Genomic DNA, 16711 nt, shown 5'->3' with positions numbered 1-16711 from the left:
TTCTTTAAATATAAGTACTAAATCCTGCTCCCTTGGATGAGCCTGTTCTGTATGCAATGCTCAGGGATTAATCACTAGCAGGAATGCATACAAATGGAAAGATTTGACCTGTAAACAGAACATTACTGCACAACACACGTAACCCTTCACCATCACATCCATCTGTTCTGTCAGCCACCCCAGCATGCACTCCATGGAGCACAAGACCGAAGACAAAGGTGTAAGCAGTCTCTTCTAATGGAAGAAACCACCCAATTACAGCAAAAAAGCTGCTCTAAGATACAAAATGTAGAGTCTCCAAACAGGCTGTGTTCCACTCAAGACACACTGGCTTTATATTTACTTCACAGAAGTGTTAGCTGGAAGGGACCTACCTCTAATATATTTACCCTATTATATCCCTAGTACTTGATTTATCTCTGGAGGCTGCAGGTTCCTCCTGTTGGCTGTGAATTACTTTGTTCTAGCAGAAAGACACTTGTAGGGAACTTCACTCACAGACACACAGAATGGCACAGCTGATCCTACTATGTCCTTGTGCAATCTCACAAACAACAGCTGCAGCCTTCTAGCAGAACAGGTGACCAAATTTTCTGGGAGTGTGAACAGGGAGCACCTCCAACAATGCAACAGAACTGCACCAGCTTGTTTCAATATTTTGAGCTCTGTCCACAGGGAAGGTTCTAGGAAGACCAAATCATTGCAAAAAATACAGTCGTCTTCTTGTTAACAAGGGCTCAAAAGCGTTCTTCAGCCAGATACATGCTCTCATTGTATCTCTCCCAAGATAATCCACCATCCCTAAAACACTCTGTCCTCAGAAGCAGGCTGTCTTCCTCATGAGACACTCAGTTTGGGAGGCAAGCATTACCTGAACTGTGCCACCTCTTGGCCATACACTCCTTTCTGGATGCATGGAAAGAATCTGAATCCAAACCCCATGTTTATGTTTGCTCAGAGTAGACTAACACTGCTATGGAAGAACAGAGAACAGAGCATGTTCTAATTTAGAAAGGTTTTTTGCAGAAAGGATTCTGCATTGCAATCTTTCCACCTGAAATGACTTACCCACAAAAATACTGTTTGGATTGTATGTAGAGACTGCTTGAAAAGCAAGAACTTAGAAGACTGGTCCATTAAACTGGAGCTAAGCCTTCTCTCTTGAACAAAGACCTACACAGGTGTTTAACACAAAAGACATGCTCATCTTAAGTATCAGAAGTCCATTCAAACCCTTAAGCAGGTTTCTCCTTTTACCAGAGTGTGCCCTGGATCAGTTGCTAACAGCAGGGGCTGCTTCCTCCTGCCCCAGATCTGCTTAGTCCTGTCTAATCACTACGAGGCCATGAGATGCTCACATAGTTTCACTGAGACACATACTGAAAATCATTAGGGGTATATTGCTTCATAGTCTTCACAGATAACAGAACACTGTTATCAGAGAATGCATGAGAGAACATATCAGCAAACTCTACATTTTATGACTTCAGCCAACCCGTTTTTAGCAGTACTATTGCCAAGCTATAATTGTCCCTGTTTTGACTGAAGTGCTAAGTGTCTTAGGATAGAAGAAAAAAAAAGAGAGAGGAAAAAGAAACCTATAAAAGGAGTGAGCAGCTGATTGTTACCTCTACATCTGCATTTGGAGAGCTCTCCTTAGGGTTATAGTCAAAGACAGCCACCATACTTCGAGAAGTCAACAGTTCAGCTTCAAAGTCTTTATGCTTCTGTCCTGCAGGACAAAAATAAACCAAAATATCCTGAGCTGGAAGTTGGAAAATCTCAAATCACAGCAACTCCTTCACCATTCTTAGAGCAGACTGAGCAAAAAGAATACTAGGGGGGAACTGAATGGGTGAGAGATTTTAGAGGCCTTAGAGACATTTGGTAAAGCAGTTTTCTGATCTCTCATATCACCTCACAAGCACAAAAGTGGGGACATCTCCCAGTTCCAGCATCCTGATGTCCTGCCTATATATACAGGAACGTTTTATTTTATGTTTTCTATTTATACACACACACACACATATATATGTGTATATATATACACAGAGGACAGCAGTCTCTTTATAGTGTCTCAAATGGACATTTCTCCTCCCTCCACGCAGTGATATGTTATTGAGCTACAAAATTTATCCTCCAAGTGCCAGGGGAACAGCAAAAGCCCTGGACAGCATTGGCCAGCAGCCCAGCCACAGCAGCACAGAGCTCAGCACAAAGGTAAGCACAGACCTCATCATTCAGGGAACATGCTGCACCTTCACAACCACCTGCCTGCTCAGCCCCATTACTTACAGACCTGCTCTGAGTCTACAAAAGCAAAGTCTCATGTTACAGAAAATATACATTGTCTAGTCTTTCATCTTACAGATTTAAACCCTGCTTCAGGTCAACACTGGATGGGCTAGCAAGGGGTTTGCAGGCTTAGCCTCTCTGGATATCAACAGAAGACTGCACACTTAAGCAGAGTGAGCACCCTCTCAAGGGACTTTGGATTTGAAAGACCATGGCATCAGATGAGTAACAGATTTCTCTGCTCCTCCAAAGCACAACCACGCGTGCCCTCCACCTTCAAACACTCCCTGTTTAGTCAAGGGCCACTGCACCCACTACTAAATTAAAAGAACTAAAACTTCTTTCATGAGAATGACCATTTTCTTACAGTGCTCTGAAGCAGCACTACAGGGTCTTGCATTGGCCCTTGACCGCAAAATGCATCTGTATTAAAATCATGCATTATCTACTCATAGTAAGAAAGAGCAATTCTCACCTGGATGAGACTTGTACTTCTCCTGTTTATCCAGCCCTGCTGGGGGAAGAAAATGTCTCATCAGCGAGAGTTCATCTTTCAACAGTGACCACAAGACACAACTGACAAACAACAATAAAAAAAACAAAGACCAAGGCAGCAAACAACAGAAGCAAACTGTTCATGCAACTCAAAGTCTACACCAGTAACCATGACTCAGGGACGTAACAAGAAGCAGAGGTCAAGCTCCAAAACTATAAAAGACATCACTGTTGTTAAAAACTTAACACCAGCACAGGGATGGGCTCTCTTTCCACTTCCTAGCAGTCGTACAGAGACAAACATCTGAGGGTCCTGTAAGCAAGTAGTAAAAATTCAATGCAGTATGTAATCCTATTGCAAAAATCAAAGAGGAAGCAGTGGGTGACACAGACCTTTCTTGGAGCGTCTGGGTTTTGGAGGAGGGACGGTTTGGCGGCGTGGAGGTGGAGAAAATGTGCCATTTCCTTAATAAAAATCCAAAAAAGCAAATAAATAGACAAGAGAAACAGACAGTGAATGGAAAGTGAAAAGCACCTTGAAGAGTGAACAGGCAACAGAGTAGCATGACATGCCTCCCCTGGGAAGCAGACACCATGATTTTTTGGGCAAAGCCCAAATCTCTATTTCTCATATGTGGACTCAGATGAGGCATAATCCACATCCCAAATACACACAGAAATCCACATTGTATTTATGCCCATTAGCCATACCACAGTAGACATCAGGCAAACTTTGCTGCACTTTATCCTTCAGAAGCAGCATCATAAGGATAAAATAAAACCTTGTACCCTTAACACCTGAAAAATGCCAGGTGAGGTGCACCCCATCAACTCACTCAGGTAGGAGGGGATCTGTGGAGGTCTCTAGCTAAAGCTTCTGCACTGAGCAAGGTCAGTACTGGACGAGTCCCCAGATAAGCCTGCAGAATGAGTTCCCCAACCAACCCCTCCAAGGCATTTTCTTAGTTACAAGGCTGTAATATGGGTTTACAGCAGCAGGAAAACAACAGAGGTACATAGAGCCCGGCTGCCTAAAGAAACAAGGTTTACTTTCTGCACGCATGCATAAGCTATGTCATTTTCACTACCACCACCCTCCTGAAAATTTTCAAACCCACTACGTTTCATGAAGTCTCAGAGCTATTAAGTTCTTTTACTCTTCCGAGAGTACACAGCAGGGCAGAGGACAGAGAGTCTTGTGTATCCACATAGGGAAAAACGCCACCACAGGCATCTAGCCATCTCTGGGCACCAGAGGATATGTGCAGGAAAACATTATGAATGTCCCAAGTGCGAAAAAAGCCTTTCTCAAATCTCTCCTCTCCCTAGACATGGAAGAGGCCAAAGGACACAACCTACCAAAAAAATCATATAGCCACAAAGTGAAAACAACAGACTCCTTTGACCCCTGTGCTCCTCAGGATCAACCTTCCAGAGGCCCACATTTAGGAGCCGGGCACTGTCAGCCCCTTAGCCTCTAGGGCTGGATACTGGGTCTCACAGCAGGGAAATGGAAACAAGTCGGATTGCTTCTTTTTTTTTCGTTTTTTGTTTTGTTTTTGTTTGTTTGTTTGTTTGTTTTTTGCCTCCGAGAGGCAGTGGAAGAGCTCAATGTCAGGGCTTACCTTTGCCATCAGACCCACACTTGTGCTGTTTTACCCTGCTGAACTGGTAGGGAAATAGGTGTCAGCCAAACCCAAGAATTTCCTCTTGTTTTAACAAGTGGAGCAGGTCAAACAATTGCCACTGGTAGCAGAGAGTACACAGGGAGGTGCAGGATGAGAGATCAGAGGGCTAAGGGACAGGCATTGGGACACCAATATGTTGACAGCAGTCTTGGGGCAGCTCACAGCCACTGACCTGCAGCCCAACTTAGCCCAAGCTGCGATGGCTGCACATCCCAGGGAAGGTTCCTCTCTTCCCTCTGAGTACGCAAGTGGGAAGAAACAGGAAAGTCTCTGCAGTGCATAAAGCACTGAATCATGTACTTCAGGGAGCGAGTAAGGAGGACCCCAAGGACCAGGTCTGCTCCTTGTACAATCCTGACTGCCTACCTTGCTTTCTCACACCCTTCCTTCCCCATGAGTCTCTCCCATCTTCCTCCATTCCCACATCACAGATTCTCTCACCCAAGAGCAGGGTCACCCCTATGGGTTCAATTACAGACTCACAAAACAAAGGAGAGAACACAAAAGTGAAAACTGTTGTTAACAACCTTCAGCTGCTCTTCAAACTTTTTGTTTCCCCTTCTCTAGCGAGGATCAGCCTCACTCACACTCTGTGCTGAGTTCACAGACACAGCACCTCAAGCACAGAAGCAGCTCCAGCAGCTGCAAATGCAGCCTTGGGCAGCGCTGTGCTGCAGTAGAGAGACCTCAGAACACCTGCCTCCCTCATCCATCAAGACCTCCCTGCTTACTACTGCAACAGCCACTAAACAAGCCTTTGGATCCTGGAGACCAGCCCTAGAGATCATTTTGGTGGGCTGCACTGGCCACACAGCTTGACAGCATGTCTGAGCTTTCCACATTTCAGCGAAGAAACATGCTGACAATAGCACAGCACACACATAAAGGAGATACAGTACCTATGCTCTCCATTGGTGTGTCAGCAGGCAGGAACCCTTGCTTCAGGAGCTGCTTCTTGATTTCATTATTCTCCACCTGGACTTCTGATACCATGTTGCAGGGAATGTACCCCTCCCTTCCTGCGCATTCACCCCTGTAAAAGCCATCAGCATCCTTGTCTCCACATACCTGCAAGGGAAAAGACAGGCCAGAGACTGTTTATGCTACAAGGACTGAGATGCACAGAGAAAGAAGAAAGGGAAGCTAAGGAAACTCCCAAGATGAAGGAGGCTCTGCCTCCCAAGGTTTATACTGTCCCTGGAACATACGATTGATCCATACAGAGTTGGAGACATTCACTAAGGTGTGCTCTTACTTTCAGGATCTGTCCTTCCTTAAATGGGAGCTCCTCTTCTGCTGCATCAGGGTTAGGAGACATAGAAACAGGATCGTAGTCAAAGAGAGCCACAAATACTCTAATGCCATCATCTTCAACAGAGGTTTCTGAAGCAGTGCTCCTTGGAAGACCTGTGCGCAGACAGGGGACACACCAGAGATAACGTCAGCACCATTCCCCTGCCCTTCACAGCTCAAATACTGCCTACTAGCCTCCCCCCTGCCATTTCCAACAGCCTCCCTCTCTCCTGCTGCTCAACTCTCTCCCCCTTGCCCACTCACCTGGACTAGAGAGCAAAGGTTTCTGCATTTGGTTTCTTCTTACGCTCTTGTTCCCTCTTCTGCTGGGAGCCTGCCAGGTGGCTGCGCCAGACAGCTCCTGGCCCCTAGGATCTTTATTACCGGACGCCTGCAACAGGAACCACCAGAGAGTTAGTAGCAGCCTCTGCCTTCCAACTCGCGTGAACAGCGCTCAGCCCAAACGCACTCCACAAAGAGCAGTGCATCCAAATGCAACATTCCTCTTCAGGGACACTCTAGAGCTGAAAATACCAAGGGAGTTGGAAAACAGAACTAACTACAGGCAGGCACCCTGCCAAGCACACGATGATCCCCTTGGTGAGTGTGAGGATGCAGGAAAGGGCATTTCATGGGGAGGAAATGACATTACAGTCATCATCTACACAAAGCTTTCACAAATCAGCTTATTTCACCAGCGATTTTCATTTGGGTCCCACAGCCTCCTGCCATGGGGAGGAAGACCCAGTGCGAAAAGGAATACTGCATCGATGACACTCGGTCAGTTAGCAGGAAAAGCAGAAGCAGCTAATACAAGAAAAGCCACAGAGCAGCACAGAACTACAGAATCTCTCAGATATTCTTCCAGACAATCCTAGAGGAGTGTCCTTCTCTGGATAACACTGAACAAAGCAAGATACAGGCAGGCCAGGGAAGCAGAGGGAAGCTAACGCCACTGCAAGCTGCTTCAAAGCCAGAATAGGAAAAGTCACCCAACCCTTTTGTGCAAGGAGGTGTTACGTATTCCCTTCGAAGGATGTTCAAGCCTCCTTCTCCAGCCAGGTGACTTACAGTCCAGCTCCCAGCCCTGCTCCTCAGAACTGCTCTCACGTCTCAGTGCTTCCTTCTCACGGCAGAAGAATCGCAGATGCCGGCCTGGAGACCCAGCCCACTCCATACCCTGCTCTTCCATCATCTCCAGCCTGGTCAGGTCCCTTCTGCCATCCGTGTAGGCAACCTCAGATTGACTGGAGCAATCACTCCAGTCCCCCTGACAGCTCTGGGACCTTTCTGGCCACAGCCTGCTCTCAGGAGGGGACGCACAGGTTGAATCCTGATCATCTTCGGAGTCATATTCAATGTCTATTTCCAAGCTCCGGGGGCTGGAGCAGTGTGTTGACATAACAGCAGGTTCTGCAAACCCTGAAACCACTGCTTTCACGTGGTTTTTTCGTAAGGCGCCTTGTCTGGCACGACTGTACATATCAAACCCCTCCTTACTACCAGCACTGCTCACAACATTCAGCTCCTCCCTGAGGCTAGGAGCTCTGTATAACCCACCTCCCATCTGGCTGCAGTTGCCCAGCAGACGACTGCAGTGCTCTGTTAAATCATTCTGTCTCTTCCTACCCATCTCAGGCCGACTTCGGATCTTCTCTCGATAATTATTACCCTTCTTCTTGCTCCAAGTGGGACTTGTCCCAGTTCCAGACTTCGAGTCGTTCTCCTGGTAGCCCCAGTTCCAGTTTGCCGCCTTCTGACTCCAGGCCAGCTGGACAAAGGCAGGATTCGCATGGTCAGCATCCCCTCTGTTCTCCTTAACACCATGCTCCTCCTGCAGAGTCTGAGCAGACAGATCTGTGGAGGTATTACTCCCATCTGCCTTTAGAAATGGCTCCTTGATGTCGAGCGGCTTCTCTGTTCTTCCTGAATGGTAGGTAAGCGTTTCCAAGGAGTCTTGAGGGTCTGCCTTTTCCTCCATAACACACTTCTCATCCTCATCTTCATCCTCATCCTCAGTCACTTCAGGGATGCTAAACAATTTCTTGCTGTGGTTCTTCTGAAGTGGGAGCTCTAGTATCCTCTCCAGAATCTCCTCATCGCTGTCAGTATCACAAAGATCCATCTGTACCCAGCCCCCGAGAAAAGCCACAGCCAGGACAAGCAAAGGAAAAAAGAGAGGAAATAAACATTAAAAAGAGAGGCAAAGTTACAGCTGATTCCCTCCCAGCACAGCAGTATGGAGCAGCGACTGTGGTCTGCAGCGAAGCAAGCGTAAGAAGCAAGAGAGCAATGGGTCTTCTGGTAAAAGACAATCAGATGAACTAGCAATGCAGCGGAAAGCAAGAAAGGCCAATGCATGGAAGAGCTCCCTCCCAGCTTCTGACTCTACACAGACAACTATCTGCAGCACCTTTCATCCTGCCCACTTCATTCCCCGCAGCTTCAGCATCCCCAGTCTGGGATGATGGGGCAGGAGAGACACAGTTCCTCCACGGCTGTTCACTGCACGTTAGAGCTGATTGGGTTCCTCCCTCCACAGGGATGAGTCTCACAGCCTGTGCTCACACAAAGACCCACAGTCCTCCCCTACCTCTCTGTCCTTGCACTGGAACAGAAGGAAGCGACCCTGTGCAGCAAGACACCCCTTGGAGATGTTGCTGTTATGGGACGACCTTCCCTAGGACCTTCCCATCATCTGTCAAGGTCCAACTCTAGAGTAGCCTACTGTCTGCAAATCCAGGTGACCAGAGTTGCCACAAATACACATGAAAACTCTTTACGTCAAACGGGTCACACAGAATTGTATTTCACTTGTAGCCGAGTAAGAGCCTACCATGTTACATAAAACTTCTGAGAAAACATTGCTGAATTTTGAAATTTGTCTTGGAACAACTGTAGAATTTATGTTTGGCTCCTACTACATTTATACTAAAAAAAAAAAAAAAGGAAGAACCCCAAATGCATAGTGTAATTTAGGTTGGAAGATACCTCTGGAGGTCGCTTGTTCAACTTCCCTTACAATTTGTATCATGACATGTTCTAAAAACATCTAGAAATAGTTTAGAAAGCATATGTAGCTATTGATGTTTTCAGCTACAGGCATGAGCAGGCCTGTTCAGAGATAATTAAAAACTGAACCACGGGGGGGGGGGGGGGGGGGGGGGAAGGCAGTTGTAAGCTGCCTACTGATTATTCCAACCTCCATAATTTTTTCCAAGCAAAAGTTGGTCTTGAGTTATATTTAGGTCTCCAGTTCAATCTCCTAATGCAGCAGGACTGTTGCCAACAGCAAATCAGTGTCTTTGCTTAGCTGAGGCTTGAAAATGCCAAAAAATGGAGATCCACCACCTCTCTGGGGATCTGTCCCAAGGCTGCACCACCCTCCTGGGAAAAGTTTATACTCATCTCCAACATGAACCTCCCAAACAGCAACTCATGACTGCTGCTTCTTTTTATATCATCTGCCATGAACAAGACGACTTTGGCTCTCTCATCCTTTTAACCATCCTTCAAACAGTTGTAGGCAGCTACCAGATCTCCCACTAGCCTCCTCTTTGCCAGACCAAACAAGCTCAGCTTCCTCAAACTCTTTACAGGACATGCACTCTAGGCTCCTACCTTCTTAGCACCAATTAGGAATAGGCAGAATTTATAAATGCAACCACAAAATAAGTCCAGTAAGACTTATTTTAGCTGTTTACAAAGTTGTGACTTCTGCTTTTGAGTTTTAATACAATACATAATTTCAGAAATTAAACAACTTATTTGAGGTTAAATATTTTAAAAGCAGTACCCCTCCTTTTTTTCATCCCCCCAAATCCTGGCTGAGGAGCCTTGAGATAACCCAAAATGTTACTAAATATGCAGAATCCTAGAAAACAGCCCTGCTGAGACCTGGCCCGCTTCAGTCACCATCTTCCTTCACTCTGTAAGGCAATGTTGGGAGCTCTGTACCCTAAACCTTCCTGCCCCTGATGCCCTCTCCCCCATTCAGCATCTCGTCATGCTCACACCCTCAACTTGTCACTGCTAGAACAGAAAACAATCACTTTATCAGGTCAAGAAGCACCAGTTTGCTCAACTCAACAGGATGTGGGGGCGGTTTCAGTGTTTCTTTTTCAGAAAAAAAAAAAAACCAAACCCAAAACCATTCAGACCAATAAAACATTCTGGAAAAAGAGACAAAGAACAACGTTCTTGACTGTTCTTAGTTCCTCTCTTCTCCTTCCAGGGAAACTGTTTTTCTTCCATTTTTTTCCAGTGCAATCCCAACAACTGGAAGCCCTTTCAACAACTCCTTCCCAGGCAGCCCCAGCATCTCCAGCCACCAGGCTCTCCTGGGGCTCCTGACATGCTGCACTGCAGGTACAACCTCCCCACCTGGGAAGCAGAACCCCCTTCAGAAGGATAAAAGGAGCAGCAGCAAATTTACTCCAGAATCATTACACTGTCTGCTACCGATCATTTAATGCTCACCAGACCCATTCCATCTGTGCTGCAGGCTAGCAGCCACACGGGTCAGCATCAACAAAGTCCAGATGTTCTTTGGTCACATGAAAAAAATGAGGGCGTTTCCTTGCTACACAGTCATATCAAATTTCCTGCAAATCTTTCTAATTTCTCAGTCATTCAACCTCAATATTTTCCCTCATGCACATTGGTACAGGATCTACATATAGGTGGACTTTACAGATTCCTATGTGTTCACTGTTTATATCTATATTAAGAACTTGATCAATAGGATTGATTTTTAACCCTGGGTTCTAAAGTTCACATTACATTGTGTGTTTTTCCAACTAATTAAACCCTGGGTACATTCATTACATATAAACACCCTTCCCTCTCACAAAGAACTTGCATTTTTACTAGCTTAAGACAACACTGGGAGTAAAAGCAGAGCAGGCAGGAACTTAGCCAAGCACTGTTGAGAGCACTGGGCTCAGACCAGCAACTCCTCCTGTGAGCTGATGACATGGGATGGCTGCACTGGCGCCGCAAGTATTAGTCTGCTACAAGTTACCTTTTCCCCATTCTCGCGGTAGCATGACTCTCTCTGGTCCCATTTCTTTTCTTCCAGAACTTCTGAAGACAGTTCATCTTCTTCCTCCTCTTCCAAAATATCTGAAAGGTCAGAACTACGGTTGTGCTCAGCAAAAAGGATCAGCTGTCGTCTTCCCATTTCAGACGTTTTTTCTTCTTGCTATTGAAAAGCAAAACAGATTTCCTCAGTCCTTTCAGGCACTCTATTTCAGCAACAAAGTAGCACTTTACCTTTCTCTAGTACACATGCAGCTAAAGTGTGGCAGGAAATAAATTGGGTAGATTGGGCAGCACCCAGTGCAGCAATTGGCAGGTGTGTACGCACACACACAGACCCACAAAACTGGCAGACATGTTTTGTAGCCAACAGAAGAACAGTACTGCATAAGATTGTAAAACCTAGGGGTGTCAAATACAATCCACATCCCTCCACGGGCAGAGACATTCAACCAAGGTTAAACAAACCTCTTTTTTCACTCTGGACATTTCTTTCATCACCTCCTTGCCAGAAGACAACCTCAGGAACTCCTGGCAGCTGCTCCCACCCATGCTTGCGTCTTGGAAGGTGCCCTCTGTCCCCTCAGCCTGGCTGGGGGAGGGTGGAGGCTCTGGGCTCAAGTGCTTCTCCTTTGCCTCTTTCTCTTTTTCAGCATTGGGACCTTTTGGTGACTCTTCCACAGAGCAGGCATGGCAGGTCTCCATACATATCTTCAGACTACTGTTAGACGGGCTTTCCAGCTCTGGCGCTTTGGTTATAGATTGCTCCATCTGGGAAACAAACCAAATAAAGGTCATCGCAAACAATGAAACCTGGGGGACATATCATGCAATACTTGTGCACCAAAAGGAGGCCCTTACCACCCCAAACCCTGATACAAACTCTATGCATTCTGCGCTGTTGGCATATGAATATTTGGGCAGGCAACTTGCACCTGGGAAGGCTGGCCAGCACTAGAACAAACACTTCCCTGCCATCAGCTGCAAGCAGACACACAGTCTTTCCACTGCTGCAGCTCTGGCCACCACACATGGCTCATACAAGCCACAGAAGTGTATTGACAACAACTAGTTTTAGAGCAGCAAGAAGAAAAAGAGCCGAAGCTATACAACAAGGTCATTTCCCACTTTCATCTGCCAGAGGAATATCCTACCCACCAGCTTGCAGGTTAGCTTGAGCTGGAGGTGAGGACACTACCCCACCACTTCTTGGAGCTGGTAAGGGCTGTGAAGAAAAGGGGAATTAATGAAGAATATACACAGAGAGTACAACTGCACAGACTCGTGGTTAGGTCACCTAGTTGGATTACAGAAATTTTAAATTTTCATCTGTTTTCCAGTCAGTTCAGTCTGGTGTTTAAGAAAACCTCTAGGAGATGGAGGAGTGGAACCACAGGAATGAGGAGGGTAAGGCAGGTGGGCCTTCATCAGCCACCCCTTTCTCTAAACCTCGTTTTAAAATAAGGCAAACTCCACTGTATTGTGCAATGGAGCACAACCTTGTTACCTACTAGGCACACTGTGAATGTATTTACAGGATCAGACCCCTAGGGAGATTTAGATACTGCAGAGCTTAGTTTCTAAATGTCCCCTGGGGTCAGGCAAAAGCCAGACAGGTCTAGGTCTCATGTTTAACCTGACAGCTAGGATTCTTCTGCCTTATTTCTCTTTGCTGACAGCCAAGTGAAGACATGCATCTCAGGCAAGAAGGACGATTTGCAACCTGGAAGCACCCATTTCACTCCACTGACTACAAAGGAGGCACAGCGACCCACCCATGTGTAGCCATCTAGACTAGACATCTAAATGTGGGCAAGTGAACAACTGACCTGAGGTACTGTGAGAAGCAAATGACCGGGGTTGAAGAATGATGATTCAAATTTTGGACTCAACATCTCAATTCTTCTGTGTATTTACCTGGCTTTTGGTCTTGGGCCCACACAGCTGCTGATGCTCCAGCAATTATCAGAATTCTTACCCACTTTTGTCTAACTCTGAGCTTTTGCAAGCTCACGCTGCCAGAATTAATAAAGTCACGCTGAATTTAACAGTTTGAAGCACTCCCCTGAGTCCCTGATGTCAAAGGTCAGAATGGGAAAAAGATTCTTTTTCTGATATAGTACATCACACACCAACAGGACCCACTTCCTTCTTGTCACAAAGCAAGCACCTAATAGATCATTTACCGGTTTTCTTATGGGGCTCTCAGACATGCTCTCCACTGCCCTAAAAAAGCCCTGAAAGCACTCACCCACCCTACAGGATTCCAAACACCCAATGTCATGACAGTTTGCCAGTTCTTCTCCAGACATGGCTGCCTCGCTGTGCAGTCCACTAAGGTGCTTCACTGTGCTAGAGCGCCTGCTCTGCCTTGCACAAACCTACTAGACTGGACCCCTTCAAATGAGAGAGCACAGCAATGCCAGACTAACATTGACATCATCACCAGTGGGAACATTCTTTTCACCTTCTATCTCTGACGAATTCTTGCTTTCCTGACTCTACTCCTGATCTGCGTGCACACATGCGGACAAGTAGTGAGCTTCACCTGCTCTTCCAGGTACGCAATAGCTGCCAATACTCCCTGACGGTTTGCCAACCACTGGATGATGGCCCAAAGGCAACAGTGTGTCACAGAAGGAGAAAGATGCTCAGTGGCATTTCGTTCCATTCCCAAAAATGATCCATTCTTCTTCCCAGCACATGTGGTACTGGGCAGGAGATGCATGCACTTACCTGCACCTCCGTCCCTTCGCCCAGGCCTTGCAATTCTGCTTCCCTTGAAGGGACAGGCTCCATGCCCTCACCAGGGAGCACTATGCTGCCAGCCTGCTGAGGAGGCACAGTCAGGCATTTCTTGTCTTGTGCAGCATCCGATCCCTGTGGGGAAGTGCCTAAAGCCTGCATCAAGGAAGCACTGGGAGAGGAGAGGTGCGGCGGTGAAGAGGTTTTCTCTGGCAGAGATCGCACTGAGCTGTCGTGGCTAGAGGAGAGATCAGTCAATTTGGCATCTGAGCTATCAGTGGGAACTTTTTGTTGAAGCAGGAGTGCAGCCATCTGGTGTGTGGGTGGGCTGCGTCCAGGCAGAGAACCCCTGGGTTCTCCACGGGGCAGTCTGGAGGTAAAAGTGGTAGAAACAGCAGAATCTGAAGGTGAAGAGTGGTGAAAGGCTTGCAGCAAAACTGAGGAAATCTGGGCTGGAACTGAATCCACCGACTCCCCGTACAGAGACATTGTTCTCACAGAAACCTCCTGGCACACCTGGAACATCTGAAGCTGGGACAAGTCCACCAGGACACTCCCAGCTGTTGGAGAAGTAACTTCTATCACCTGCAAGCAAAAAACCAGGGAGTAACTATTTATTGTGCACAGCTCAGCCCTTCTGAGAACAACAATTCCTGAACCCAAAGTTAATGACAGGTCCCAAGGCTCTTGAGAGCAGGCATGCAGAATTCTCACCCTTCTGCACAATGTCAGGGAAGAATGAACAGTAAAGAGAAACTGTTACCATAACCAGATATTCTGTAAAATATGACTATATCCCCTCCTACTCCAGTTTTTGACTCTCCTTGTTCCTTCCCTATGCTTTAAAAGGCTACCCCCTTTTTTGGCCTCCCTTTCACCTACCTTCCCAGACTCCTCCTTTTTTGACCTGTGTAGAGGAAAAAGCATTTCCACGGTAAAAGAGCAATCATTCAACACAGCACCACTCTGTTTTGCACTGTGCTCCTTTAAACGGCTGTGGCTTGCCTCTCCTGTGGCCAATGGTACAACATCATGTGTGCTGAAGATGGCAGGCCACTTTTAATACAGAATATCCTTGGAGGTTCCTTACCAGTATTCGTACTGGACCCTGGTGTGTTTGTACACCTCTCCCTTTGCCTGTCCCTAATTTAAGAAAGGGCTAGAAAACTATACTCCTCATAGTCCAGAGACAAGCCCCAAGTGGTGGCAAGGCTGTGCACTTGTACTCTGTCCATGCCCTGTGGCCTCATTGCTCATTGAGCTCATTGCTTCCCCAAGGATCAAGCTAGTGCCTAGGATGAGACAGAGGAGGCTGACACTAATTGTCCTGTTTTACTAGTGAAGGGTCCTGCCACATGAACTTTCCTGGCTTAGTTATATCAAGAACACATCAAAAATCTGGACAGATGTCTTTTTTGGTGTGCATCAGTCAAAACAAACAGCCCAGACATTGTCCCTTCTCTGATAACTTTCCTTTCCAGGCCAAGGACTGCCATTGCCTCCTCATGGCCTCCTTACTGGATCAACCTTTCCAGGTCCCGAGGCTCTGCAACTGCACACTACCCCTGCACCAGCCTCCAGCCACCCACCTGTACAAACATCAGCCTTACACAGCGTCAGCACAATACCTTCTGTCCATCCGCATACACAGCGTAACCAGTGACTCGAACTCCATTGGAAGATCCTTCAGCATCAATTGTGACAGGTAACCAGCTGATAACGAGGATACCTGGTGAGGGACCAGCTTCTACCTGGACATCCAAAGGAGCATCAGGTGTGCCTGCGAGAGACCAAACAGATTTTCCTCTTGCTTACCTGACTACAGCATAAAGCTAAACTAAACCCTGGTTAGAATCAAAGAGAAAACTCCCACACCAGACTTGCCACTGCAGAACTGTACTATAATAGCCGGGCTAGGCTTGGGAAATGATAGACAGAACCAGAGAAAATAAGGTGCTCTTGTTCTGTGAAAGCTTTAATGCGCAGAAAACAGAACTTTGCAAAAGTAACTGAGGCCAAGATGCAGCCATCCTTAGAAAAAGGTCATGGTAAACCAGATCTTCCATACCCTGAGAGGCATGCTGCTCAAATCAGCAAAGGAGATGTCTTCCCAGAGCAAACAAAAACAAAAGAGAGAATAAATTTTTAAAATAAAGTAAGAAAAACATTAAGACAAAACAGTACAGCATCTCAGGCTTTGAGACCTAATAAACCTTGCTTCCCTTCACCCCAAGGCTTCATAGCAAAGTAATGACAGAGCGCACTGCTCCAAGCACTCCATGCATAGTGGCAATGGGCATGACTGCTCTGATACCTGCTAGCGGGGTAGTGAAGTGTATCACAGCTGAGTTCTGCTCCTGCGCCTCTGGGACCTCTTCCCAAGGTGTTTTCAACGGCCGGGCCTCCAGCTTGGCAACATACTGAGTGCTCGGCTGCAGGTTGTGGAAGGTGTACCAGTAGACCCCAGGCTTTGTTATGTCACATTCCTCCCCATTGAGATACACTGCGTGGTTGTAATTGCTGTTGCAGGGAAGCCACATAACCTCTGCTGACGTGGCAGTGACGCTTCGGACTTTCAGCATAGTTGGTGCCACACAAAAATCTTGCCCCACAAAGAAAGTGCATCGCAGTTTATCAGAGCTGCCTTGCTCTGTCACACTCTGCACAGATACACGGTAAGCCTTTGTCTTTAAATCCAGCTTTTCAATCACTGCTTTGGTCTGAAAGCCACTCTTCACATTTTGACGTAGCTCTTCATCCACATAGATGTTGTAGCTTTGTATGTCTGGGCAGCCAGCTGGCAAAAGTGGTGGTTCCCAACCTACAACTACGCTTCTGGCAAGCTGCTTGATCAAAGTCAATTTTCTTGGGTAAGGCACTGCTGTATGACTAACAGGTTCCTCCTGGTCTCCTTCTGCTCTACTGGCCAATGGACTGATGCTACTCTCTTCAATGGAGAAATCACTCTTATCTCCACTGCTGGTGCTTGCACTGACAAAACTTTTCTCCTGGTATGAACTATGGGTGAGATCATTCAGCTCCGAAGGCAGAAACGTCATGAGGTCATCATCTGAAACTCGCTCAACAAAATTGGAGGGGACCAGCCCTCGCCGGCCATCCATCAGCTCCCCTAAACAAAAAACAGGAAACCTGTT

General features: G+C 46.7%; 1 protein-coding gene across 1 annotated transcript in view; it reads right to left on the bottom strand.

Annotated features, from left to right (window-relative positions):
• The window catches only part of BZRAP1 (benzodiazepine receptor (peripheral) associated protein 1), a 47721-nt gene that overhangs the window by 10661 nt on the left and 20349 nt on the right, over positions 1 to 16711 (bottom strand). The window contains exons 12-23 of the mRNA XM_010585933.1: positions 15871 to 16686; positions 15185 to 15336; positions 13548 to 14141; positions 11280 to 11582; positions 10795 to 10974; positions 6769 to 7896; positions 6036 to 6162; positions 5734 to 5885; positions 5378 to 5546; positions 3184 to 3255; positions 2771 to 2809; positions 1629 to 1732 (exon numbers count right to left, since the gene is read on the bottom strand). Of these exons, the coding sequence (XP_010584235.1) occupies positions 1629 to 1732; positions 2771 to 2809; positions 3184 to 3255; positions 5378 to 5546; positions 5734 to 5885; positions 6036 to 6162; positions 6769 to 7896; positions 10795 to 10974; positions 11280 to 11582; positions 13548 to 14141; positions 15185 to 15336; positions 15871 to 16686 (3836 nt within the window). The remainder of the gene's footprint in view (positions 1 to 1628; positions 1733 to 2770; positions 2810 to 3183; positions 3256 to 5377; positions 5547 to 5733; positions 5886 to 6035; positions 6163 to 6768; positions 7897 to 10794; positions 10975 to 11279; positions 11583 to 13547; positions 14142 to 15184; positions 15337 to 15870; positions 16687 to 16711) is intronic.

The sequence above is a fragment of the Haliaeetus leucocephalus genome, unplaced genomic scaffold (genome assembly GCF_000737465.1).
Source record: "Haliaeetus leucocephalus isolate CR32 unplaced genomic scaffold, Haliaeetus_leucocephalus-4.0 Scaffold136, whole genome shotgun sequence".
NCBI lineage: Eukaryota > Metazoa > Chordata > Aves > Accipitriformes > Accipitridae > Haliaeetus > Haliaeetus leucocephalus.
Note: the sequence above shows the minus strand (reverse complement) of the source record. Positions and strands in the feature narration are given on the sequence as shown.